General features: G+C 44.3%; 1 protein-coding gene across 1 annotated transcript in view; it reads right to left on the reverse strand.

Moving 5' to 3' along the window:
• AKR1D1 (aldo-keto reductase family 1 member D1) overlaps window positions 1-27,284 on the reverse strand; it is a 95,982-nt gene that overhangs the window by 22,240 nt on the left and 46,458 nt on the right. The window contains exons 3-4 of the mRNA XM_074949676.1: window positions 8,567-8,734; window positions 3,762-3,878 (exon numbers count right to left, since the gene is read on the reverse strand). Of these exons, the coding sequence (XP_074805777.1) occupies window positions 3,762-3,878; window positions 8,567-8,734 (285 nt within the window). The remainder of the gene's footprint in view (window positions 1-3,761; window positions 3,879-8,566; window positions 8,735-27,284) is intronic.

Below are 27,284 nucleotides of genomic sequence, written 5' to 3' on the forward strand. Positions count from 1 at the left end.
AATAGACCCGCCCACTCATTTCCAGAAGAAATAAGGTCTTGAGATCTCACTGCCTTCAGAACTAAGGGTCAAACCCACTTTGACTTGGCAATCAAAAACAAAGGAAGAGAGAAATGGCTATTTAACAACTCCTAGCCACTACTGCATCTGGGGAAGAAAGCAGGAAGTTAATCAAAATCAGCCAAGGTATCTATCTATTTTCTCTTGGGATGCACTCAGATACTATGGTGATGGGAGACACTAGAAGAACCCACATATCAAGCCTTTCTGGATATATTCAGAACTCTTCCAGAGTGAATTTTTTGTTTTACTCTCAGAACAAAGTCCTCCCAAAAGCTATATGAAAAAAGTTTGCATCAGTAAAATCAGTAAAGAGATGAGTTTACAAGAGGCATGTTTGTGGATTTTGCCTCAAGCATCAATATTTTCACATATTCATGAAAGTCTCATTTTGCAGGTGACATTTTTTGGCTGCAAGAAAGGAAGTCTCCTTCAACTAGCAAGCCTCTGTCTGGGGCAAAATATGAGTTTTTTGTAATGTGATGCCACTTTCTGTGGCAAATGTGTGCTGGCACAACTGTTACTATACAAAATACACAAATCTGTGTGCCAATTGATAGAGTACTATTAACACACAAATTTAAAGTTAAATTTGAAGATGCTTTAGGGAGATTAAACAGCACCTAGCCCAACAACAGCTGTTGCAGATGGGGAGAGCTGGAAAGCCATCCCAACAAATCCTGCTTTGTGTGTGGTTTTTGCAGAAACAACTGCTCCAGTTCCAAAAGATGCTTCCCAGATTTTGGTCCAGACATTGCTCCATATTTCACTGCATATTGTGTTAGAAAGAAAGGGATTTTTGCCCTCCCCAAAGGGACGCATGAGTGGAGCTTCAGGACTGCAACTGTAATAGCAAATGAGAGCATTTGGTGCAGACTTTAGGGAATCAGAAGTAGATTTACTAAAAGACAGCTGTCAATATCTTTATTTTGTGGGACACTGACCTTCACCATATGGGAGAATGAACTATGGGAGGAAAGCAACAGGAGTAAAAGGAAACCGGAAATTCCAGATGGTGGGAACTATTTTCTAAAGTGCACCTAAAAGGGTTCCATACTAGAGCTTGCTTTATATAATCCTTAACATCTGAGGCCAATTACTCTTGTGTAAGGAACAGGATGCCACTTCTGTAGGAGCGAAGGGAATGTAGGGTTCTGAGTGAGTTCTACGTGTCGGTTTCTGATCTCTAGAGGTACTGGCATTTGAATGCACCAGTCACAGGAAGGCATGAGCTTTGAGAGTTGTCAGGAAACAAAAGACTCAGGTAGATTCCTTTCTTGGTGGAAGCAGTATTGTCCACTCAGAACATTTAAAAGTGAGCCAGCCTCCCCATCCCCCTCAAATTATGAATGCCTTAGTTCTGTTTGGGTTTTTTATATTTGCCTTCCGGTTTAAGCCTCTGGGGAGCACTTGCATTGTGTTTTCAACTTTCTCTCTGAAACCATGAGGGCTAGTGACCTCCTTTTATAATCCTCCCAGCCCGTGAAATTGTTTAAGAGCTAGGGCTTCAAGAAAAAGCACCAAATCTTATGAGAGTGGTCATAAAATTGCAAGAGTTGGCAACACTGCAAGAAATTATACCAGTTCCCCAAACACCAGTAATCCCCAGAATGAGGGAACAAGAAGTCATGATTGTTTAAATTTCTGCCTCAGAGAAGCCAAGTTTAGATGCTAGGTCTGTCCTCCTAAAGCTGTCTGTCTAGCTGACTGCCACAAACAAGCAGATATGCAAGATTTTGTGAAAATGGTTTGCACAATACCTTTAAATACTATGGAGACTCTCTAGTGGTTGGAACAAAGCTGGGAGTCAGAATGGTTTTATTCCCTAATTTTACCACTAACTCAGTGTTGCCTTGTAAGTCACTTAACTCCTGTTAATCTTCCCATCTGGCCATAAATGAATTTAGATTGGAAATTAAAAAGGTTTCCAACCATCAGAGGAGTTTGATTCTAGAACAACCTTCCAACAGGGGACAAGAAACTTAAGTGGTTTTAAGATGGAGCTTACAAAAGGGGTTAAACAATGTGGTTGCCTTTAATAGCAGGGAATTGGACTCTATGACCCAGCCCATGCTCTATCTGGAAAATGGGGATAGTGCACTAGGCTCATAGATGGCTTCATAGGCTATTACAGACTTCTATATCCTACTCCTGAGGGAATTCTGTCCCCTGCAGATTTCTTTGCTTCCCCGCAAAAAAATACTTTCTGATGGGGAAGCAAAGGGAAGCCACTAGAATGGTCATGTGACTCTCCCCAGCAGTATGTTTCGGGTGCCCAGGGCAGCCGGCAAAGACGTAAATCACTGTGGGGCAGAAGGCAGGACTGGGGAAGACCTGGCTGGTGGCTCCTAGTCTGCACCGGGCTCAGCTGATAGTCTAGGCATGGCTGGGCTGGGCTGGGCTTGGCTGGAGAGGACAGGACTTCCTCTTCCCCTGCACGGCATCTAGGGCCGGGTCAGACCCACCCCTAGATTTGTCCCCCAGCTACAGGAAGCTCTGCAAACTTTCCCCCTTACTGCACCCATTGCTCCTCAGCTGCGGGTGGAGGGATCCCTGTAAAGGGAGCTGCTCCCCCATCCGCCCAAACCCCATGCATCCAGACCCCTCATACCCACACCCTCACCCCACCCCACCCCACACTCAGAACCCCACTGATGAGCCCCCTTCCCCCTGCACTTGGACAACCCCGAGCTACCTGCATCTGGATACCCACCCCACCAAGCCCCAGCCAGTTGCACCTGGATCCCCACCCCACTGAGTCCCACTCCTCCAGCATCTGGACCCCCAACTGAGCCCTATCCCCCTCACACCCAGACACCCACCCCCCAACTGAGGCCCAACCACCTTCACCTGGACCCTCTGCAGAGTTCCATTACCATTGCACCCAAAAAACCCCAACAAACCCCTGTGCATCCAGATCCCTTCTGCATCCAGATCCCCCACTGAGTCACTCACACCCAGATTGCCCCACACAGAACTCTCTCAACCCGCACCTGGATCCCTCCACACTAAGTCCCTCCACACTTTGTTCCTGCCTTGCTGAGCCTGCCTGCCCATACCTGGTGCACCTGGCATGGAGGGGCAGGGCCCTGGGGTGTTTCTGGGGCAGGCGCAGTCCTTGCACTGTGTCAGGGCTGGGTGCAGCCTCATCGCTGAGTCCGTGTCCCGGGGAGGGGGGCGGGAGAGGGGGGAGAAGAGCTGCACAGTGATTTCCCACCTCTGTGCAGCCAGTGATCTGGACTCCCCAATGCCATGCTGGAGCCTCCACATTTATTTGACAAATAAAATTTCCAGAATTTTGCAGAAATTTAAAATATGATGCACAGAATTTTAATTTTTTTGGCATAGAATATGTAATTTTTTGGTGCAGGGTGCCCTCAGGAGTAATATCCCCCCTCTGATCCCAGCTAAAGGAGCTCTCCTAGCACCAGTGCTGAAGGCCCATTTTATTCCACTTTACAATTTATGCTCTCTCTATTTGGCCTGGATACTCCATTTAACAAAGTTGATGTTATTGTGCTTTGTCTTCTTCAATGAAGAGCGATATGCACATGCAAAGAATGTCAAGCATTACATTGCCACCAAAGAACCACTTTTTTAAACAAAGAGTGGTCTGTAAGTTTGAAGAATTACTTGAGTCAGAGGCTTTGGTTCACACAGGCAGATATTGTGATAAGCATTAGGGCTACTTTTCTTTTTACCTTGAATGCCATTGGCAGCTCAATAATATAAAGATCAACATAATCCAGCTGCAGAATCTTGAGTGTCTTCTCCAAAGTTGGACGCACCAGCTCCGGTGGGTGACATGTATTCCATAACTAGGGGAGGGGAACAAAAAACATAAAACACTCTTGGTTCTAGTGAGATAAATAGAAATTCAGTTACTTGATTTCCCCACCTTTCTCCCCTTTAGATAGTACTACAGACTACATCACAGGTTAGCACAGGATGTAAGTCAGTGCATTATTGGATTACTTATGTACACAAAAGGAGAAGCTCCGTTTTCCCCCCTAGGATGGATCAGCATAGAGAACTGATCGGAACCTTTACCCGTAACTTAAACCTGTCCTGACCTAGATTTTAAACACAGCCACATACTTAAATGTAGACAACAACTTTCTACTTTCTGAATTTAGCTGGATGTTGGCAAGGGTCCTGTGATTGGAAAGGATTAGCTAAACGGGAAGGGAAGGTTTCAGAGAGGTGTCTCATGGTTAGGATAGTTCAAATACTTATCTAAGCCACAACTAGATTCTGAACCTTCTGAAGTTTGCTTATTCCCACTGGAGGGCTCCCCCTTCCCTCTCTAGCAAGAGGATCTACAAACAAAAAAAAAATGTTTTTTTGAGCTGTGCACTTGTATTCATGCTCTGAATACATTGTTTTATTTTTGAACACAGGTTTTTTTGTACGTAATTCTACATTTGTAAGTTCAACTTTCATGACAAAGATTGCACTACAGTACTTGTATTAGGTGAATTGAAAAATACTATTTCTTTATATTTATTTTTGATTACAAGTAAAAAAACAAAAAGTGAGCACTGTACACTTTGTATTCTGTGTTGTAATTGAAATCAATATATTTGAAAATGTAGAAAACATCCAAAAAATTTAAATAAATGGTATTCTGTTATTGTTTAATAGTGCGATTAATCATGCAATTAATTTTTTAATCGCTTGACAGCCCTAGTATATACTGATTTTTCTTAAGTTTTCCAATGTCTGTGGTCAGTTTTATCGTGTTGAGGCTTTGTCATGTGATCAAATGATATTATGAAGAAAGGACTAGGTAGGTTTGAGCGGAATCTTTGGTTTTCTGATGTGGCCAGAGCCACTGAGTCTCTGCATGATCTAGGGAAGTTTTTGTTTAAGCTCAGAACCTCACTGAAAGATAAATGCTGCATTGATGCTCCATAGGCACGAAGCAGATGTGGTTAGAGTGAAAACTGAACTAGGGCATTGTGTAAATAACAATTTCATAGGGGGCACAGAAATCATGAAAATGCCCCCATACTAGGATCTTTTAAATATTACCTTACCTTACTGTGCAGTGCACATGCGGAGGAATTGACTGCTGTGCACGCGTGTATGAAAAAGACCTAGCCGGGAAACAGAATGGATGGGTCTTTTTTTTTTCTTTTTTAAGTCACAGGCACAAATGAAATTGACTAAAGTTTGCTGGTTAAGTTCATTCTGTGCAAATTGTGAAATTCAATACTTTGTTGTTTACATGGTCATGAATTTTCTAAAACCACCCACATGATTTATATAGTCCCTAATTATGCTTGCTTCCTCCATTGAGGGATTATTCCCAGATGTCAATGATTTTAAAACCATTACTGTTCTTGGATTCCCATGTGTCAGTGGTGACCCAAGATACCCATCATCTGGTTAGCCTGAAGGCAGACCTTGCTGAAGCAGTGTTCCAGGTCTGTCTTCTCCCATCTGGGTTAACTGAAATTTGCTCTATTTAGGGCTATTCGTGAAGACTACACCAAAATTTAACTACCACCTGCCAGTGTAACCACCTGTGTTAATAGGGGCAGCTTGAGTTGAGCAGAGTATCTAGGCTTTGTGCAGCACAAAGCCTTAAATCTGCTTTTGGAGGAAATTCAAGGTGTTTCTCAATCCTAAACGAGATGGGGAATTTTTGAATATAGGCAGCAGGGCATTTTTTTGGTAGAGAGCCTCGATTTTGGAACTTTCTTTTTAATATGCAGCTGGCCATTTTTAGGTTGCAGGATGTTTAATGGAAAACCTGCAGTTGCTATGGGGGTGAGCTCAGGACAAAGTCATTTTCAGCAGACACACAGTTACCCATGGGGTAATGGTGATGTGTTTTATCTTGCAACAGACCCACATGCCTTAGAGAGCCCTGAATAAAGACCTATCAGTGAGTAAGTGCCATGAATACAGCAGTTTTAAAAAGCTGCAGAGGCTTCAAAGAAAGGTGCTGTAGCAATGGTTGTGAACCCTGTTACCTTAGCTTCACTGGTGCCAAAAAATATTAGGTGAGTTTCCTAACTGGTTTTCACAATTTGTAAAAGTGATTATCTACATCTGTGGATCAACGATCAGAAAGCTGCAAAGCAGCTGTGGCATTCTAGAACACCACATTCCCTGGAAATGTTACTTTTAGGCTTAATAAAAGAAAAATATCTGGGGTGAAAGACAACCATGAAAGCCTTAGTACATAAGCCAAAGACTGTTGGCAATTGATGGAAAGCCTCTGAAATCTTTGGATGCTTTGCCTGTGATCAACATGTTAACAGCAGGAGCCAAGCACAAATGCGGATTTCAGCTGGCAGATAGCGTATGACTTTGTCAAGTCATTATTCCAGTACAACTGAGCCTAGTCTTGTTAACCACTGCTGATGGGCTGGTGTGAGATTAGCATCATCAAAACATTTAAAGACTTACCTGAACTCCTGCAGTTGAGAAATTGCACAATAAAGCCAGGTTCTCCTGTGAAATTTCTAGTACTTGCTGGTTTGGGTCAGATCAGAAACAAGCATAGCTCTTTCTCATGTGGTAGTAATAAGTGGACTAGTGAACTTACCACTGCATCTCTAATAATGCAAAGAATTAGGGTTGGTCAGCCATTATAGGCTACAAATTTGCCGTTAGCTCAGTTTGTGCTTTAGGAAAAAAGAGGATCTGAGTTCGGGGGTGATGGCGGGGGGAGGGGAAATCACAGATGAAATAAAGATTTAATCTGAACCTTTGGGGTTAAATGTATATTTTGTTAAGTAGTGACCAGAGAAGAGAACAGAAAGATAGCTGCAGCTGAGGAATTCCCACATATTGCATGTTATTGCAGCCAAGGTTGGAACCAGAATGCCTCTCTCTCTCTCTCTCGCTCAACAAAAGCTACAGTCTAAATAGGATCAGGATCACAACCTCATTTCTGGGAACCACATGTTCCACTCTCCCTAAAGAGAAACTCTGTCCAACTGAACTTTGACTCAAGGACAAATACAAGACGTTTTGCCAATGGTTTGACAAAGTGCGTTTAATAGGCTGTCTAGGGGTTAGATCAGGTGATGGTGTTAGAAGACTTTGAAAATTTCCTACCCAAATCTAGAAGCAAAGTGTTTTTCCAGCAAGAAATGCCAATTTGTTGAAACCAAAAACTTCCTGCAAAAAAGGGTCAGTTTTGCTGAATTCCCATTTTAAAAAATTGAGTCATTTCAAAATTGTCAGGTCCTGTTCTGACATTTTTGAAACGAGAAGTTTGAAATCACTTGAAAAATTTTGAGTGTGCTCAATACAAACTGCTTTGACCAATCTGATCCAGAGTTTAGATTTTTGATTAGTGAAAAACTTGTGACTGACTTTGCCCCAGTTTGGGGAAGAACTTGAAATCTTCTTCCCCCGACTTGTTACAGGAAAACAGTTTCCCACCCAGCTGTATCTGTGACAGAAAGCAGCTAGCATAGACTAGTTGAAGCACAGGACTGGAAGTCTGTTCACAGCTTTGCCACTGACTTGCTCTCTAACCTCTGAGAACTCACTTAAGCTCTAAAACCATCTGAAGCTGTGGCTCAGAATCCTAGTTTGCGGAATACTTAGCTCCTAGAATGGAAGGTGCTATGAAAGTAAACAGCTACAATTGTTCAGTACAAAATACTGAATGCATACTCTTTATGTATCTGAAATATTTATTTAACCAGTGTTTTGTGGTGCACATTTAATATTTACTGTACAGAGAAAGAAAAATGTGGGGAGCACTGTGTTAAGTGTGGTGGAGGATTTTATAACATGAAGCCTGTAAAAAACTGACCCGAGCCTGCTAGCTTATTGCACGCATAACTGAACTGGTACCACTTTTGTACCAATGACCTAAAGTTAAAGTTGAATCCCTTTACCAATACTTTGAAGAAAAGTTCTCCATTTTACTTCTTTGGAAGATCTTTAAAAAGTGTCAGATTTAAGATTTTAAACTTTGACTAGCTCATGACTCATTCTCAGGAGCCTTTCCCCGCTTGAAATCAAGCGCAAGACTACATCACCACAAGACAGTTTTCTGCATTGATCACTGAATTTCAGATATAAATCCCACAACAAAAGCTGGCTTTTATATGAAGGGTTTCTTGGAAATCCAGCTGTATGAGACGACTGTCAAAGTTTAACCTAAAATTATAGGGAGCGTTTTTCTTTTTGGAAGCCCCTCATGTAGTTGCCAGATTTTCCTCTCATGTCCTTTCCCACTCCCTCCCTTCCCTGTAAATTCATTAAGTCTCTTTAAAACAATTCATTCAAGCAGTGGTGTTCGAAAAGGCCTGCAGTGGAAAATGTGCATGTGCAATGCAAAGAAAGAGTCACGGTATAAGTTCCAAGAGGCTAACGATGGGCAAAACCTCAGGAGGTTGGGTTTGAAAAAGTACTGAAAAGTTTGGATGATTTAACTTGAAATTAAGGAAATGTACTACACGTCCAGCCCACCCGAACACCCACAAACATAAATCACAGGACTAAGAGTAAGTAGCCTGATGTAACTTCTCACTTTGCCACAATAGAAGATTTCTTCTCGTTTTACTTTTCCTTCTGCAATCTTCTCCCAGATGGCCTGTCCCACTTCATGCTCGTTGTAGTACACAAAGGCCCCATCAATATGGCGGTAACCAGCATCAATGGCAATCTTCACTGATTCTTCACAGGTACCTTTGGGAGTCTAATGGAGACAAGAGAAAGGGCGACATGGTTACGACTTTGTTCGTGCCCATCTGAGCAGCAATGGGACGGTGCTAATTCTGAATGAGTGGGAAGCACGAGTCAACATTTCACCTCCTAGTCTACAACGCACACAACTCTGTTCACATACTAGGCTCCTGGGAAAGAGTGAGGACTGAACTGCTGTGCTGTCCTAATAGAAATTAATTTACATTTATGGAGACTTTAAGTCCCCCTTTTCCCTTTCTACCACTGAACGTAATAGAATTATGCTAAAAAGTTCTCCATGTGCACCCCTCTCCCACCGTAACTTTTCAAGGGTTGAAAAGCGACAGACAGAATTTAGTTTTTCCTTTTGCTACTACTTTTCCAAATTTGGACACGTTTTGAAGAGTTAGAGCAGAAAATAGAAGAGGAGTAAAAAGTGGAAAAGCCTTGGGACATGGTTTATTTTAATGCACTCCATGGCAAAAAAGGAGAAAAAGAAAGTGAGTATTTTCAAAAAGCAAAACTAAAACATTTTAGATCAAGATGACCTCATTGTGAAGTTTCCTGTCAAATCAACACTTTCCCATAAGAAGTCATTTGACAAGACCTCATGGGAAAGTTTTTGGTTGAAGCACAGCTCTGTTGAAACAGATCAGAAATTGCCTGCGCGGCTAATAACCTTATTAGCAATTTATTGAGGCAGGGGGAAGAGGAATTCGGACACTGCCTTGATCCTCCTCACTTTCACCAGCTCAGCACCATTGGAGTTGCTACATTTTACATGGGGGTGAGAGTAGGATTGGGCCCTGTTGGATTAGCATATTGCAGGTAGGCAGTGGCTTCATAGTCTGCCTAAGAACATTTGATTTTTTTTTTTAATTTTTTTTAATAAGAAGGTCCTGACTGCTGCAGTCTAGAAATTAAAACTGAGGGAGAGACTGTATGGGATTGATATGTCCAAATGAAGAACGTGCTAAGCCTTTGCTGTACTTTGGGTCTCATGTTGCCTTTCAGCAGCCATGCTGACTCACCCTAAAAAAAACAATAAATTTGGGTTTGTTTCAGAGCAGCTCAGCTCTTTGCCATGTACCAGCTTCGAGTTCAAGATGCACATCAGCCAAACCAAACAAGAAGTTCACTTAGGGGGAGAGTACAGTGTGGAAAGCAGAAGTAGAACCACAATCACCACATCTAAGATGGTCACTGCAAGTAGCTTGATGCTATGGCTCGCTCTTGCCAGTGTCTTTGCTTATTGGAGGGTGGCTCAAAGGACTCACAGCAGGTATGGATACAATATTTCAAGTTCCCAAATAGAGGACACTGCTGAGGAACCCTACTCACAGGTCCTTGTAGTGACATAGTTTAACTTCACCTTTTGGAAGGTACTGATGCTATGTCTGTACAATGTAATATTTATATCCTTATCCAGAGCTCTCAACATGCCAGGGCTCACATGTATATCTAGGAAGGTACAAGAAAAAGGTAACTTTGTGATTCAGAAGGTGTATTAAAACTATAAGCTTTCTTAAAATGCGGACTCAAATTTAAAAAAAAAGTCTGAGGGAAACTTAAGAGGCCAAATTTGTGTGTTTGGCCAGCCACCCATCCCGTGTTGGGGAAAACGGAGTGCTATTTCATTCATTTAATAGGTACACCGAGGAGAAAAACACTTGTTCAAATGCTTTCCTTCTTTCAGCAAGTGACATTTCTGAAGGGACTTTCAGGCCCTGCCAAGGCCCTTTCCAAGTTGGCAGCATAGGCCATGCCAGAGTAACGAAGATCCTATCAGCTAAGACACCAAAGCTGAAGAGACCGAGTCACTGTCCTGCCACATTTTTAATCTGTTCATGATAGCTAAAAAGTTTTGGGTGCATCAAACATGGAGCAATGACAAACTCAAACACATACTGTATTTTGTGTGGTACCTAAACCTGCAGGGACAGGATTTAAGGAAACCATAAGGTGAAGGCCACATACCTGTAATTCTCATCCTTTGAAGGCATCTTATCTACTTAAGAGTTAGTTTCCATTTGTAGCTCAAGCCTCTCAGTCCTATCATCTTGGTATGTTTTCCGGGGAAGTGTTTTTTAACTTTCCATGTCTCTTTTAGAGTTTGTTTTATCATGCTCCCCATCACTGTTAGACAAATATTGCTAAAATAACAGGCATCTTTGCACTGTTTGGCCTGATAGAGCTGAAGGCCACCATCAAGTACACACCAGGTTGGCGCCAGTGCCTGGGGCAAGTTTCAGCACTTTGATGCATTCAGGGGCCAACTTCAGTATGCCGCTCCTGGTGCGCTAGTGAATTGGAGCGATGATTAAGTTTCAGGAAATTCAATGTATTCCTATGTGAAAGCATTAGTACTACTTCAGATTGAATCCATCCTGGCACTGTAGGTTTCAGGAAGCACTGGGAACAGCTATGGAATTTTTGGATGGAGTCAGTGATGCATCTTTGCTTGGGTGACCATCTCCATTTTGATCAGCAGGCCTGGAGACCCAGTATCCAGGGGACAGGTGAGGCCAGGAAACAGTGTCAATCACTGTGGAATTAGAGGCTAAAAAAGGGACAAGGGAAGTGAGGAAGTTTCCCGAAATCACAGCAAAGAGCAGTTTGCTTTGGTAAGTTCGCAGCCTTAGCCATGGTCTACACTAGGACTTTAGGTCGAATTTAGCAGCGTCAAATCGATTTAACCCTGCACCTGTCCACACGATGAAGCCCTTTTTTTCGACTTAAAGGGCTCTTAAAATCGATTTCCTTACTCCACCCCCGACAAGGGGATTAGCGCTTAAATTGGCCTTGCCGGTTTGAATTTGGGGTACTGTGGATGCAATTAGACGGTACTGGCCTCTGGGAGCTATCCCAGAGTGCTCCATTGTGACCGCTCTGGACAGCACTCTCAACTCAGATGCACTGGCCAGGTAGACAGGAAAAGGCCTGCAAACTTTTGAATTTCAATTTCCTGTTTGCATGGTCACCTGCAGCTTGCCACGCTGGCCAGAGCTCCTCAGCAGAGGTGACCATGCAGAGCTCCTCAGCAGAGGTGACCATGATGGAGTCCCAGAATCGCAAAAGAGCTCCAGCATGGACCGAACAGGAGGTACGGGATCTGATCGCTGTATGGGGAGAGGAATCCGTGCTATCAGAACTCCGTTCCAGTTTTCGAAATGCCAAAACATTTGTCAAAATCTCCCAGGGCATGAAGGACAGAGGCCATAACAGGGACCCGAAGCAGTGCCGCGTGAAACTTAAGGACTGAGGCAAGCCTGCCAGAAACCAGAGAGGTAAATGGCTGCTCCGGGTCAGAGCCCCAAACATGCCGCTTCTATGATGAGCTGCATGCCATTTTAGGGGGTTCAGCCACCACTACCCCAGCCATGTTGTTTGACTCCTTCAATGGAGATGGAGGCAACACAGAAGCAGGTTTTGGGGACGAGGAAGGTGATGATGATGAAGTTGTAGATAGCTCACAGCAAGCAAGCAGAGAAACCGGTTTTCCCGATAGCCAGGAACTGTTTCTCACCCTGGACCTGGAGCCAGTACCCCCCGAACCCACCCAAGGCTGCCTCCCGGACCCGCCAGGCAGAGAAGGGACCTCTGGTGAGTGTACCTTTTAAAATACTATACATGGTTTAAAAGCAAGCATGTTTAATGATTAATTTGCCCTGGTATTTGTGGCTCTCCTGGATGTACTCCCAAAGCCTTTGCAAAAGGGGTTTCTGGGGAGGGTAGCCTTATTCCATCCACCATGGTAGGACACTTTACCACACCAGGCCAATAGCACGTACTCGGGAATCGTTGTAGAACAAAGCATTGCAGTGTATGTTTGCTGGCATTCAAACAACATCCATTCTTTATCTCTCTGTGTTATCCTCAGGAGAGTGATATCATTCATCGTCACCTGGTTGAAATAGGGTGCTTTTCTTAAGGGGACATTCAGAGGTGCCCGTTCCTGCTGGGCTGTTTGCCTGTGGGTGAACAGAAATGTTCCCCGCTGTTAGCCACGGGGAGGGGTGAGGGGCTAGCCACGTGGTGGGGGGAGGCAAAATGAGACCTTGGAATGAAAGCACATGTGCTGTGTATGTAATGTTAACAGCAAGGTTTACCGTGAAAGAGTGTACCCATTGTTCTATAAAATGTATCTTTTTAAATACCACTGTCCCTTTTTTTTTCTCCACCAGCTGCATGTGTTTCAAGGATCACAGGATCTTCTCCTTCCCAGAGGCTAGTGAAGATTAGAAGGCGAAAAAAATGCACTCGTGATGAAATGTTCTCTGAGCTCATGCTGTCCTCCCACACTGACAGAGCACAGACAAATGCATGGAGGCAGACAATGTCAGAGTGCAGGAAAGCACAAAATGTCCGGGAGGAGAGGTGGTGGGCTGAAGAGAGTAAGTGGGGGGCTGAAGAGAGGGCTGAAGCTGAAAGGTGGCGGCAGCATGATGAGAGGAGGTAGGATTCAATGCTGAGGCTGCTGGAGGATCAAACTAATGCGCTCCAGTGTATGGGTGAGCTGCAGGAAATGCAGCAGGAGCACAGACCGCCGCTGCAGCCCCTGTGTAACCAACCGCCCTCCTCCCCAAGTTCCATAGCCTCCTCACCCAGATGCCCAAGAACGCAGTGGGGTGGCCTTTGGCCACCCAGCCACTCCACCCCAGAGGATTGCCCAAGCAACAAAAGGCTGGCATTCAATAAGTTTTAAAATTTTAAACTTTTAAAGTGCTGTGTGTCCTTGTCCTTCTCTCCTCCATCACCCCTCCAGGCTACGTTGGCAGTTATCCCCCTATTTGTGTGATGAATTAATAAAGAATGCATGAATGTGAAGCAACAAGGACTTTATTGCCTCTGCAAGCGGTGATCGAAGGGAGGAGGGGAGGGTGGTTATCTTACAGGGAAGTAGAGTGAACCAAGGGGCAGGGGGTTTCATCAAGGAGAAACAAACAGAACTGTCACACCGTAGCCTGGCCAGTCATGAAACTGGTCTTCAAAGCTTCTCTGATGCGCACCGCGCCCTTCTGTGCTCTTCTAACCGCCCTGGTGTCAGGCTGTGCGTAACCAGCGGCCAGGCGATTTGCCTGAACCTCCCACCCCACCATAAACGTCTCCCCCTTACTCTCACAGATATTGTGGAGCGCACAGCAAGTGGTAATAACAGTGGGAATATTGGTTTCGCTGAGGTCTCACCGAGTCAGTAAACTGCACCAGCGCGCTTTTAAACTTCCAAATGCACATTCTACCACCATTCTGCATTTGCTCAGCCTGTAGCTGAACAGCTCCTGACTACTGTCCAGGCTGCCTGTGTATGGCTTCATGAGCCATGGCATTAAGGGGTAGGCTGGGTCCCCAAGGATAACTATAGGCATTTCAACATCCCCAACGGTTATTTTCTGGTCTGGGAATAAAGTCCCTTCCTGCAGCTTTTGAAACAGACCAGAGTTCCTGAAGATGCGAGCTTCATGTACCTTTCCCGGCCATCCCATGTTGACGTTGGTGAGCTTGAATGATAGATCTGTAAATCTTGATACAAATGTACTGGAGTTTTCTTTCAAGGACTGATCTCAGTCTTCAGAGGACTTCCAAGTCGAGGTCAGGAGGGCTTTTTCAAATTCAGTCTGGGGTAAGGCCAACTGCAAGAGGCTTATTTTATAAAGGATAGAAAGGCCAAAACTAAACTAGGTTAATGGGTAGCATGATGACTTGGCAATTCATCTGTTACCTACACAGGTAGGCACAGCTTGAGCTACTCATTATGAGTTCTAAATTAGCTTCTGCTAGGGAAGGAGATACTTTCTTTGAGTTGTCTAACCTTTGTACAGTAGGGGTCAAAAAGTAAACCTCTGTTTCAGGAGGCAAAGAATGAGATTATACAGCTTCCATTATCTGCCACTGTCAGCTATGGTTTGCCCTCAGCTGGAAACCTGAATTCTGATTGCTGTCTCTCCACAACGTAGTAGTTCAGAGACTAAGGCTATGACCACACTAGCAATCTTACAGCAGCACAGCTGTAAGCTTTGTGCGGCCTCTCTAAACTGACAGGAGAGCACTTTCCCATTGGCTTAATTACTCCAGCCCCCCGTGAGAGGCAATAGCTATGTTGGTGGGAGAAGTTCTCCTGCCAACATCTGCGCTTAAGTCGACATAAATGGTGCTGCTCATGGGGGAAGGGGGGGTGGCTAATTTACACTCCTGAGTGACATAATTTATGTTGATTTAGGCTATTGCTGTTCTTCTTGGAATATTACTTCCATGAGGGGAGATATTGAAAAGATTTAGAAATGCTTTCTTTAGAGACGAGACATGGTAGATGTGTCTAAAACAAGACATGGTATTGAGTGGAGCTGTTTGAAAACTTTTTTCGTCAGGGGAAAATCTCAACTATTTTCTGATCCAGGTTGTTTTGTTTCAAGCAAAAAGTGGATTTTTCTTCAGTTCTTCTAGAAAAAAACCTTCACCTGACACTTTCCTGTGTGGGGAAAATCTGAAGTTTGACAAAACCATGCTTTGTGAGGGTAACTTTCCTTGTGATACTTTGCCCACCACTAGTATAGAGCAGACTTCATCAGTTATGCTTATAAAAAGTCAGCATAATCTCTCAAACAGGGATAGGCATCACCAAACAATACTGAAAGGCAACATAATTAAAAATTATAAATACTACTTAACACAAGTGTCCTGGGGAACTCCTGGCCACAATGTACCAAAGCCAAAAAGCTTAATATTGCAGGATCCAAAAAAGGATTAGTCACATGGATAAGCTATACGCCTCCACAGTTGTACTAGAATAAAAAACATAGCGGGGTTACTAATTCACTTCTCTGGGGCTAAGACAACCTGTCTGGAAGCAGGTTTGGCAGCAGAGCCAGTCTATGGGCAACCTAACAAGCACAGCTGGCCTGTAGAATGCTGCCTGATTAGTGGGAAGTCAGTGGACCAGCTCTTAAGCTGCAACAGCAGCAGTTCAGTGACTGTTCAAAGCATTTGCCCATCACTGGATAGCTCCTGCTCCCAACTTGTTCCAGCCCAGCTCCTGTCTTAGACCCTGACAATGCACATTTCAAGATCTAGCAGTCCTGCACGTGCCTATCACAACATGTGACTAAACCCAGAGTGGACGTAGCAAGTTATTTGCTTTTTGCCATGTCATAAAGACTTGTACTACATTAAATATGGGGCTTACTACTGATGTGGAAAATGGGATAAAATGGCCTATAGTATGCTGCCTTGTATTTAGCTGTGACACTGGGAGTACCTTTCCCAAGCCTGGAGAAGAGCTGTGTGTGGGGCTCAAATGCTTGTCTCTCTCTCCAACAGGAATTGGTCCAATAAAAAACTACTTCATCCACCTTGTCACTCTAGGAAACTCTCCATGTTAGGACTTCTTGCACCTTCATCTGAAGCATCTAGCTCTGGCAGCTGTTCTAGCTAGGACACCAGGCTGGCTAGAACATTCATTTGGTCTGGTGTGAGGCTTCCTGTGTTTCCAGATCTTTAAAATAACTTGCTACGTCCACTCTGGGTTTAGTCAGTTGATCAATACTCCACCTCTTACCCCCTGATTACTGGGTTTGTTGAGGGATTTTCTCACCTAATTACCTGGTTCACCCAAGAACTTACAGCTGTACAATATTTGCTGCTTTCCATTCCTCCAACAGGACAGATTTTAATGAGTTTGCACATTATTAGCACCTCAGCCACTTCAGAACTCTTGGATGTGTATCCTCCAGTCCCAGTGACTTGTCTAAAACAGCTCTTCCCTGGCCCAGAGAATGTTCAGTCTTAAAGCCTAGTAGTAAGCAAACTTAAGAACCCAACAGAAGGATATATTTGTTGCACATATGAAATTCACTGGCATTTTTCTAGCTTAAGTATTTACTGAACATTTGAGAAGCTCTTTGAATAATATTGAGTGCATAAAAGGCAAACAGCACTGGTGCTCATCCAACATATTCAAATAGCCCTTCTTACTACAGTTCTCACTTGTTACCACTTTTGCTTCCTGCTTTTATTCCGCTTTCTTTTCTGTAAGACAGTCTCTTTTCCCTGTCACATTAGCATCCCTTCCTTCTCTCTATTGTGTTCTCTCACGGAAGTCCTCACAGAGTACTTCTAATGTATCCCATCTCTGTCCCCTTCTCAGCGCCATCTTGGACATTTTAGCCACTCAGTATCCAGAGGGCTAATCCTACTAACTAGAGACAAACTGAAGATGGAGATCTGAGGGAGGGTACTACTCAGGGGCAGTGCTCAGGGCACGGCTGGCTCCAGGCACCAGCTTTCCAAGCAGATGTTTGGGGTGGCATGCAGAATGGGGCTGCAGTCTGTGTCCTGCAGCGGCAATTCGGTGGCAGCTTGGCCACTCTTCCTGCCACAGCAGCTTTTGGGCGGCAGCTCCGCTGCTTTTCCGAGCACGGCGGCAATTTGGCGGCAGCTCCGTTGCTGTTGTGGCGGTGGCAATCCGGCGGCGACTGCTTGGGGCAGCAAAATTGGTAGAGCCGCCCCTGGCTCACGGAAAGTTCTGGATTCTTAGCAGAGCCCTGTCCCTTGACACCAAATGTCTCCATCTTTCATAACAGCCTCCAGCTACTGGTGGTCTACAATCTATGGTGCCACGGCAGCCCCCTATGGCTGCAGGAATGGAGAGAATTCTCATCCTGTTCTGTTTCCTCCCACTGAAGAGCTTCCTAGCTGGTGATGGGGAGGTAATTCTGCAATCTACCTCTTCAGCTTTCCAGCTGATGGAGGGCAGTGGGGAAGGTTCTATTACTCTAACCCCTAAGCTAGTGAAATAATTTTTGCTGACTGGCCTGATTGCTTTTTTGCTGGAGCGTACGCACAGGGCAAAAAGTTAAGATATTAAAGGCAGTGCTTTTGTGCTATGCCTTTACAGGGTTATATTACTTTGTGATTACTAGGTTAATAAATATGGACTAATGGCAGAAAACCAATAAGAATTAGTACATCCTGCCATGTCTCTTACGTCAATAAAATTATGTAGGTGTGTGAGCCTAGTTGCTGTCTGTTCCCAGACTGGCAGAGACTGGGAGCTGCAAAGGCAACACTTGAAGGGAAGGAACAGTGTGCAATGGTCTTGATCAAATCGATCTGGCCAGTGGTATCCAGCCCACCTCAAACTAGAGGAAGGATTGCCATGGGGTGCTGGGAAGAATTGAGCCTTCTTCCAGAAGCACTGGATTTTAACTACAGCATGCTGAAGAGGCAAGCTGTGGATTAAATCTACCAGTTCCAATCATAATTTCAGATTTCAAGTTGCTGTTTAGGAATCTTAGTCCACTAGATACAGGAAGAAGATATGGACACTTTGAGTGTTGGGATGTACCCTGCAAATGCCCAGAAGCTGCAAACAGATTTTCATATTAAAGTTTCTGGAAGCCTCCTTAAATTCCAGAGCCTACTTCCCTTTACCTATTTTCTGAATAAAGCAGCAAGAGAATAAGTGTCCAAAATTGGGACCTTACTGTAGAAAAGCACCTGGTTTAAGTAATTGAGATGTTACAGGAAAAGCCAGATCCACTTTGTGGACTAAGGATGCAAACAGCACAAGGGAACATTCTTAGAATTGCTTACTCTTGCAGATGAGAAACTGGACTGTGCATCTTTCTTGGAAAATACCAATCACCAGAACATAACCAGCTTCTATACAGAAAAATCTGGCAGCTATTCCCCGGGAAACATCAACAAGGAAGCAAAATCCGGAGAAATTATCCCTGCAAAAAGCTGACAGAGCTCAGAAATGATGGCTGAAAAGGACTGCTGGCAACCCATGTACCATACACTATTCACTCTGATGGGGAAGCCATCTGGGGAATTGCTACACACTGGACCAGAGTGCTATTCCATCTAGTCTGGTATCCTGCTTCTGGCAGAGGTTGGTACCAGATGCTTCTGAAGAAAATAGGGGAAAATCCATAATGCATCTTACCTCTTGTGCCATGAGATGACTAGGAGGAAAGGGGGTGAATTTCTTCTCTAATGCAACAGGTCATCAATTTATATTCTGAAGTGCGAGGTTTGATTCCCCCCCCCCGCCGCCCTTGCAATAGCAACTTAGCATGCATGATTAGATTTAGCATTTCTAAAATTCCTGTTAGGTTGTTGTTCTAGGATTTAGCCAAAGCTGTGCTAAGGACTATTGTACTATTGTAGCTGGCATAATCTGCCCCAGTTATTTTACCAGAGCAAATAAAAGATTGCAGAATCTGCAATTTGTAGTCACTGCAACTTTCCATAGAACACACTCTTCGAAGCATTGTGAATATATCCTCTATGAGCCAATGGGCTGCTGTCCTGATAGCTTTGCTTTTCTGCAAGGCTGGGTTGTTTCATAAACATGCCTTAGGCCCTGCCTATGAAGCAACCAAGCCACTTTTGAGCTCTTACTTTTCTTAGGCACATTTAAAGGTTGTTAGCAGAGAAATCCATTGGCTTTGATTTAGTAAGAGTTTCTCAAACTGTACTCAGAAGTTTTGTTCACAGGGTTGCAGCCTTTGAGACTCAAGCAAATATTAAGGGGTTTCTAGTATATGCAAGGATAGTCCTGTGGTCAAAGAACTGACTGGAACTCAGGAGATGTCAGTTCAATTCCAAGCTCCTCTGTGTACAAGTCGTGTAGCCCTTCTAGGGCTCAGTTCTCCTCACATCCCCAATCTATGTAAAGTGGGGATGATGTGAAGACATTCATTAATTCTCATAAGGCAGTCACATTTCTTGGTGATATGAGCCATACAAGCACTTAGATCCATGAAAACCTCTGTTAAAACCTGCAAATTATGTATGAAGCCAAGTTTTGGGGAAGCCCTTTACCTTTGAAGCCTCCTAGAAAAGGTGATAGCAGGTGGCCTGCAAATTACCAACTGCCTTAACGTTTGCTGTTACTACCTATCAGGAATGGTTTTTAGGCTTCCAGCTGAACTAGGTCAACCTGAGCTTGGAGTGCTGAGCTCAGTTTTCCTTCTCACTTCTGCAGTGTTGCCAATGCACAAGTTCATGACATTCAGTTCATGATAGCTCCTGTAGTCATGTGATTGCAAGAATCTGAGTTTTTGTTTAGAAAGAGTTTCTAGGCAGCCTGGCTGGGAGAAGAACATGACACTGAGCCCTACAGGCTCAAAAATTTAGACGGCAACTAAAAAGAACCCAAAGTATGTATTGTCAAGGGTTTGCAAATCATGAGTCTCAAAGCCTCAGCACCAGTATTAATGATTCTGCAGGACAAGTTCTGACCTTGGGTTGCACTTGTGCAACCTGGGACAGAGTCAAGCCATGCCACTTAGCTAACGGCTTTTGGATGATGCATGACTCACAGTAGCACAGGTAGGAGTAGAACAGTTAACACTCAGGCTGATCATTACAGTAAACAGCTGTGACACCAGCATGACCAGCTCTCCTATTTATTTGGTCACTCCTCAAGCGGTTCTAGCTGAAGAGTAGGAAATCCCCTCTGGTTTCTGAGGTATTACTATTTTTTCAAATATTTCTGCTACTCTTCATTAATAGGCCCTTGAATCGATACAGTTTAATCAAGTTGACTGAAGTTGTCAGCCATTCGCCCAGCTACATTTAACATACAGAAGTTGCTATGTGTCAGTGCCAGTGGGAATTAACCAACAATCAGCATCAGAAAGGGGTGCAGTCTCAAGGCCTAAAACTTGCGGTCTCCCCAGCATTGTCTTGTGCTCTGGGAGTGTTACACTGGACTACTGTTGCATATCAGCAGCTCTGCATGTGTCAATGTATTCTGAAACCAAGTGAACATTGCCAGCTTGGCTATTATGGACAGCTTCTCAGTTGGTGTAGCTTGGCATAGCTCCGTTGGCACCAGCTGACAATCAAGCTATTCATATTTTCACTAAATTGAGTTTTACACTTTGCAACATAGGACTATGCCACTGTGTTCTAAAGTGTTCTGAAGAGGTATGTCCTAACACAGCGAAGGTATTAAAAGAGTGCTGGATTTTAGGAACCGTTTCCTCAAAGCCGACAGTGTTTAGAACAGACTTTGAGGCTTGAAATACAATTAGACCTGTAGAGAATCCATGCTATTCATATCCCTTTCCTGGGGCCAGGCTAAAAAACAAGTTCAGATTTTGAGTGATACAAAAACGGGCATCATTTTATGGGAATACAGATTTCCAGGGGCAGCGGGGGGTTAATTCCTAGAAGTACTTCATATCCTGACTCCTATCTTTAATGGCCTTCAGTTACACAGGTGTAAACCAGAATGGCCTTTCACCAACAGAAGCTGAGCCAATGAAAGCTATTGCCTCACTCACCTAGCCTCTCCAATATCCTGGGGCTGACACTGCTACAACACCGCATACAAGGATGCTCCTGTTTAATTGGAGATTCTGTATGGTGGCCATATCACTAAGTGCCATCTTTAATTGGTTGCAGTTCATTAAACACTAAGTGCATGCATGGCCACTGAAGCAGTTGGCGCTAAAGAAGAATTAATCATACAGTCTTAATTTGGTTTCTATAAAGAACTGTAAAATTCATGAAAATAAGGTCCTCAATATGGAGATTTTAGTAAAAAGTCAACTTCCCACATAGCAGAGAGAGTCATGTTCCCCTAACATAAAAATCCATTCATCTTACAGTGTGGTATGATCTTTGCCAGAACCAAAGCTGTAGGGAGATACCAGGCTATTTTTGAGTGGGGAAAAGGGTTTGTATGTGAAGAGTCTGCATATTCTCCAATTTGATAAATATCAATTTGTCAAACTCTGCTTTTGGTAGCAAGGAGGAAAAATTCTGTCCCATGACAAATATTGTGAATTCTCATGCTTGCCCCAGTTCAAAGTTCATCAATTTTTCTGTTTTCATGATAAGACTTAAGTGATTTAATTTCTTCCCCCTGTAAAAAATGGGAATTTTGACTTGTGAAAAAGTACATTGTATAGATTTCATAACATGTAAATTGCAATAGATTTCATAAAATGTAAAGAGCACTAGGCAAGAAATCAAGAGGAGGCTATAGGCAAGAGAGGAGAGGACTTAACTGAGCACCAAGAGGAAGGAGAGTAGGAGGCAGAGATACAGGTACTATCTGGAACAGCCTACAAGCTCCAGAGTTGAACAGCAGCAGAGGTGTACAAACGGGCAAACAATGCTAGTGCCAGGGAAGTGGAGAACTAAGGGAGAAGTAGCCATTAATATAAGTTTTTCCAGTGGTGAAAAGCAAGCAAAGTTCTAGTCTGAATTTTAAAAAACCTCACTGAGGATTGCCACAATGTCAAGTTTGTTTTTTAAAAATATAAAAAGACCCAATGATGCTAGTGATAAAACCTGAAGAGTATTTGTTAGAGATACATCTGCCTGTGCTACCTTTTCCACTGACTCCTCATCCCTTTTGTTATTGCAAAAGAAATTCATGAAGGCGGGATCTTTGTTGCTTAAAGATCCCTTACCTGAAGTCTGATTTGGTTGCCATCTTTGCAGAAAATAGCTGGGGCAAATTAAGACAAAACTAAGGCCCAGAGCTACTGAAGTTTCCCAAATTCCCATGTTGATTCCTCTCCCAAATGTCTTTTTTCAAGTCTGATCTCATTCCTAAGTAAGGCAGCCCAGCTCTTCCCACCAGAAGTCAGCATTGGTTCTGCTGCCTGCTAAAAAATTGTGCCTGCTTCTGTGCTTCTTTATAGCAGCTGGGGACCAATACCAAATATATCCCACCTTTATCCATTCTTGGCAACTAGATCGCAACAAAAATTCTAGGACTTATTTGAGGAATAAGCAACAGACTCCCAAGCCCCAGGATACTGTTTATAGAGCAAGTCCCAAGAGCAAAAAGGAGAAGGGAACGCAGGTTAGATACTATTTTGCTTACACTGTATGTCATGTTCATTCCCCATGACTTGTCATCAACTCTTGAAATATTGAGCCATGTAGCTTTTCAGACAAGGGTCCTGACTGCATATGTGGGAAGTAAAGAGAAACAGAGTTAGCCCGGCTCAAATGAAATGTGGACTGGGGCCAGATTAGGTATTCCCTAGCAGCCAAGCAAGAACTTTGAGATTTTTAGTGGATCCAGGAACATGGTCTACACCTCCTTCCTGTTGCTTGTGTATGGGGTGGATGTAACATTTGACCCCCCACATTTTCAAATTAGGCAGCCAGCCTGATCTGGCAGAGGAGCCATCTGCCATCCCCAAAGTCAAGCTCTGAAACAAACAAAAAAGTTCCACACGTGCTGCCTTAATAGCCCAGTGAAATTCTTGTCTCTTCACCAAAGCACTCCTCAAGGAGCCAAAGAAGAAAAAAAAATCCTGCAACCTGAGGTAGCAGCATGTGTTTAGAAGATGAGCCAATGGCTTTTCTAGTCATCTGCAGTCATTATGTCCTATGCACTAGGTGCTTTAGAGGTTCCAGTAGGAAGATAGGACTGAGGCAGCTTCCAAACCCAGCAAATATCCCCACCTCTTCCCTCAAGTTTGATCCTAATCTGTAGTGGAAAGATAAGGTGACCTCTATTGGCTGAATATTTATGCTAAAAACGAGCACAATTATGATGGGAGTTAATTCATGTAGCAATTAGAATTATTCATGTAAATGGTCATTACTCACTCTGCACTTAAATCCATTCAAGTGTGACCTTTGAGGTTGGAGGTATTCTTTTATAAAGGGATTTCATTTTGCAGAACAACAAGGTAGATTCCAGTTAGGACCGGAAGAGGCCGTAGTGGAAGTCTTGTGAGTGTTGCACTTTGGCAGCTTCCAGAAGCATCTGGAAGTGGGATACCTCATCTGAGGTTTTCAATATGCTAGATATTAGATATTGTGGCAAAAAGACAGTTGACCTATTTTGAAGGGAAAAGGACTGAAGCTGACTTGTGACCCACTCCAAAGTTTCTCTTCTCGTCCCTACAAAAGGGCCTCTTGACTTCGAGAGCACAACCTTCATTGTTTCCAAGGAGACCTCAAGTTCTCTAGGAATCTCCAATACACCAGCCTTTTTAATAGGCCCAACAGCTACCTTGTTCTTTACCTCAGGCCAGTAATTATCAAGGTTGAGTCAGAGATGAATTAAGACTAACATGGCCAAAGTCACCTGTAAACATTGGCCCTTGCACTCAGTCACATCTCTAAAGTGACTAGAAGGACCAATTAAAATAATAAAGCGTTAACAAGAAAACCTTTTGATCCTATTCTTAGGCTATGTCTACACTGGCAATTGAACAACAAACATTTGTCTTTCAGAGGTGTTAAAAAACCTTGAAAGACAAAAAAGTTTTGGTGACAACAAGCACCAGTGTGAACAGTGCTCTCCAGCTGACAATGCAAACGCTGCTCATTGGGGGGTGGACGTTTTTTTGTCAGCAGGAGAGCCGACAAACAGCGGCTACACTGCGAAACTTTTAGTGGCACAGCTGTAGCGACACAGCCAGGTCACTAAAAGCTGTGTAGTGTAGACTGAGCCTTTAGTTACTCCACCTCTGCAAGAGGCAGTAGCTATGTCAGTGGGAGAAGCTCTCCGCCCAACAAAGTGCTGTCTACACTAGTGCTTAGGTTGGTATAACTGCAGTGGTTTTCAAAACTTTTTTTCTGGCGACCCAGTTGAAGAAAACTGTTGATTCCCGTGGCCCAACAGAGCTGGGGATGAGGGGTTTGGGTCGTGGGAGAGCCTCAGGGCTGGGGAAGAGTGTTGGGGTGCAGGGGTGAGGGCTGTGGGGTGGGAATGAGGGGTTCAGGGTGTGGGAGGGGGCTCTGAGCTGGGGCAGGGGGTTGGGATGCAGGAGGGGGTCAGGGCTCTAGGCTGGGGGTGCAAGTTTTGGGTTGGGGATGAAGGATTTGGGGTGCAGGAGGGGGCTCTGGGTTGTGGGGGGGGCTCAGGGCTGGGGCAAGGGATTGGGGCACGGGCTTACCTTGGGTGGTCCTGGTCAGCAGCACAGCAGGGGTGCAGAGGCAGGCTTCCTGCCTGTCCTGGCACCGTGGACCGTGCTGCACCCCAGAAGCGGCCAGCAGCAGGTCCAGCTCCTAGGTGGATGTATGCACGCAGCTCCGCACAGCTCTTGCCCACAGGCATCGCCACCTCCCAGCCAATGGGAGTGTGGAGCCAGTGCTCGGTATGGGGGCAGCGTGCAGAGCCCCGTGGTCCCCCCGCCTAGGAGCTGGACCTGCTGCTGGCCGCTTCCGGAGCGCAGCGTGGTGTCAGAACAGGTAAGGACTAGCCTGCCTTAGCCGGGCAGCACCGCTGACAGGGCTTTTAATGGCCTGGTCAGCGGTACTGACCAGAGCCCACTGCGACCCAGTGCCTTACATTCTGCGTCTCAGTACTGGGTTGCAACCCGTAGTTTGAAAACCACTGAACTACAGCACACCCCTGCATGGTGATGTGACACTGAAGTAATTCTGTAGTGTAGACAAGGGCATAGAAACTGGGATTATACTCCAGTGAAAAGGAAGGTTTCAGAGTAGCAGCCGTGTTAGTCTGTATCCGCAAAAAGAACAGGAGGACTTGTGGCACTTTAAAGACTAACAAATTTAATAGAGCATAAGCTTTCATGAGCTACAGTTCACTTCACTGGATGCATAGAATGGAACATATAGTAAGAAGGTATATACATACAGAGAAGGTGGAAGTTGCCATACAAACGGTAAGAGACTGATTAATTAAGATGAGCCATTATCAGCAGGAGAAAAAAAATTTTGTAGTGATAATCAAGATGGCCCATTTAGACAGTTGACAAGAAGGTGTGAGGATACTTTACATGGGGAAATAGATTCAATATGTGTAATGACCCAGCCACTCCCAGTCTCTATTCAAACCCAAGTTAATCGTATCTAGTTTGCATATTAATTCAGGCTCGTTGGAGTCTGTTTTTGAAGATTTTCTGATGCAGAATTGCCACCCTTAAGTCTTTTACTGAGTGGCCAGAGAGCTTGAAGTGTTCTCCTACTGGTTTTTGAATGTTATGATTCCTTATGTCAAATTTGTGTCCATTTATTCTTTTGCATAGAGACTGTCCGGTTTGGCCAATGTCCATGGCAGAGGGGCAGTTTCTATGCCCTTGTCTACACTACAGAATTACTTCAGTGTAACATCCCCATGCAGGATTGCCAGAACGTTCAAGCAAAGCAACTTGTCTGTAGTGCAGTGCAAGTTAGTCAGGATATCACCTGCCAACTGATAAATGCCAGACTCTCTCTGCAACTCTCCCAGCAAGTGAGCTGCCCATCTCCAAACTGCTGACCCTTTAACCACTACCCAGTCAGGTGTCCTGCCCTCCACCCTACCCATTGACATAGTTACTCCAGCCCCTGTGAGCAAGGCCAGTGGGAGAGAGCTCTCCCATCAGCCTAGAGCATCTGCACTAACAGTGCTGCAGCTGCATCACTGCAGTGGTAAGCTCCGTAGTGTAGCCCTAGCCCCACTCACCAATGCAAACACTCCTGCAATTCTCCCTAGCACGTTCATTAACATCCACCCAGGAGCAGCAGAAGCTCCCTACAAGTGTGTGTGTGTGTGTGGGGGGGCATCAGTGACTAAACCATGGCCTCCGCCCCCACGCTGCCCCTTCCCCTCCTTGTTCCTCTCTGCTCTCTCCCCCATTGCTCATCCTTATGGCCAGTAATATGATGTAAAAAAAAGTGATGGGGCCATGGCCCCAAGCCCCCCATTTCTACCACCCCTTTCCCCACTGCCTCGTTTCTCCACTTCTCCCTTGAGAACTCCCTTGAGTTTCTCCACCTCTCCCTGACCCTTCTCAAGTGCCAACCCCTCTTAGGAGTCCAACCTCTCCCTGCCACAAACATCTGACTCCCATCCAGTTTACAGAGGGTGAGGCACCTGGAAGATGTTCTAAGGCTGATGTCCTAGTCCTAAACTTTAGGTGCCTAGAGTAACTGGTGCTAAGCAGAGTGTGAAATGTCTGAAGTAAGGTGTTATATTTGCCAGATTGACTCCCCCTCCCATCCCCCAGGTTATGCAACATTCTGCTTTGCTACAACGTGTTTCACTTGCCAGAAATAATCTATCCTTAACGTTCTATTAGCCACCGATCAACTACCTTCTGAATACTCATCTGATAGAATTCTAAAGCTGCTGAAGGACTTTAGGCATCACTCTCTGCATTTCTAGGGTTAATGTCTGGGTGTGAGAACCTGTCTCACTGCTGTGTCCCTTGTTCTGCAACAGTAATAAGTGTCTTAACTCAGATAACCTGCCTTGATTGTCAGACTATCTGAAGCCTTCAGTGATGATCACTCTTGTACTGCCTGCAACAATGCTATGTTTATTCAAAAAGGATTTTCTCTTTGATCATACTTACCTTTGTGTATTAATTTATTGGTACTGTATATGCTAAAGTACAAAATCATTGTTGGCCAAGTAATCACCTTCATAACAGGGGTGTTTTGGCTCACACTTAGTTGTTCATTTTAACTGCAATACCGTACTACAGGGCACAGGGTTCTGCCCACAATTTTTATCTCACTTCACACAAGACAATGACACAGAGCATATAAAAGTCAAGTAATTTGAGAGGGAGGCAGTCAATTTGTTCATTATTTCACTGTCAGGACATCACATCAAGGATCACAGA

Source organism: Natator depressus, chromosome 1 (assembly GCF_965152275.1).
Source record: "Natator depressus isolate rNatDep1 chromosome 1, rNatDep2.hap1, whole genome shotgun sequence".
NCBI classification, from domain to species: Eukaryota; Metazoa; Chordata; order Testudines; family Cheloniidae; genus Natator; species Natator depressus.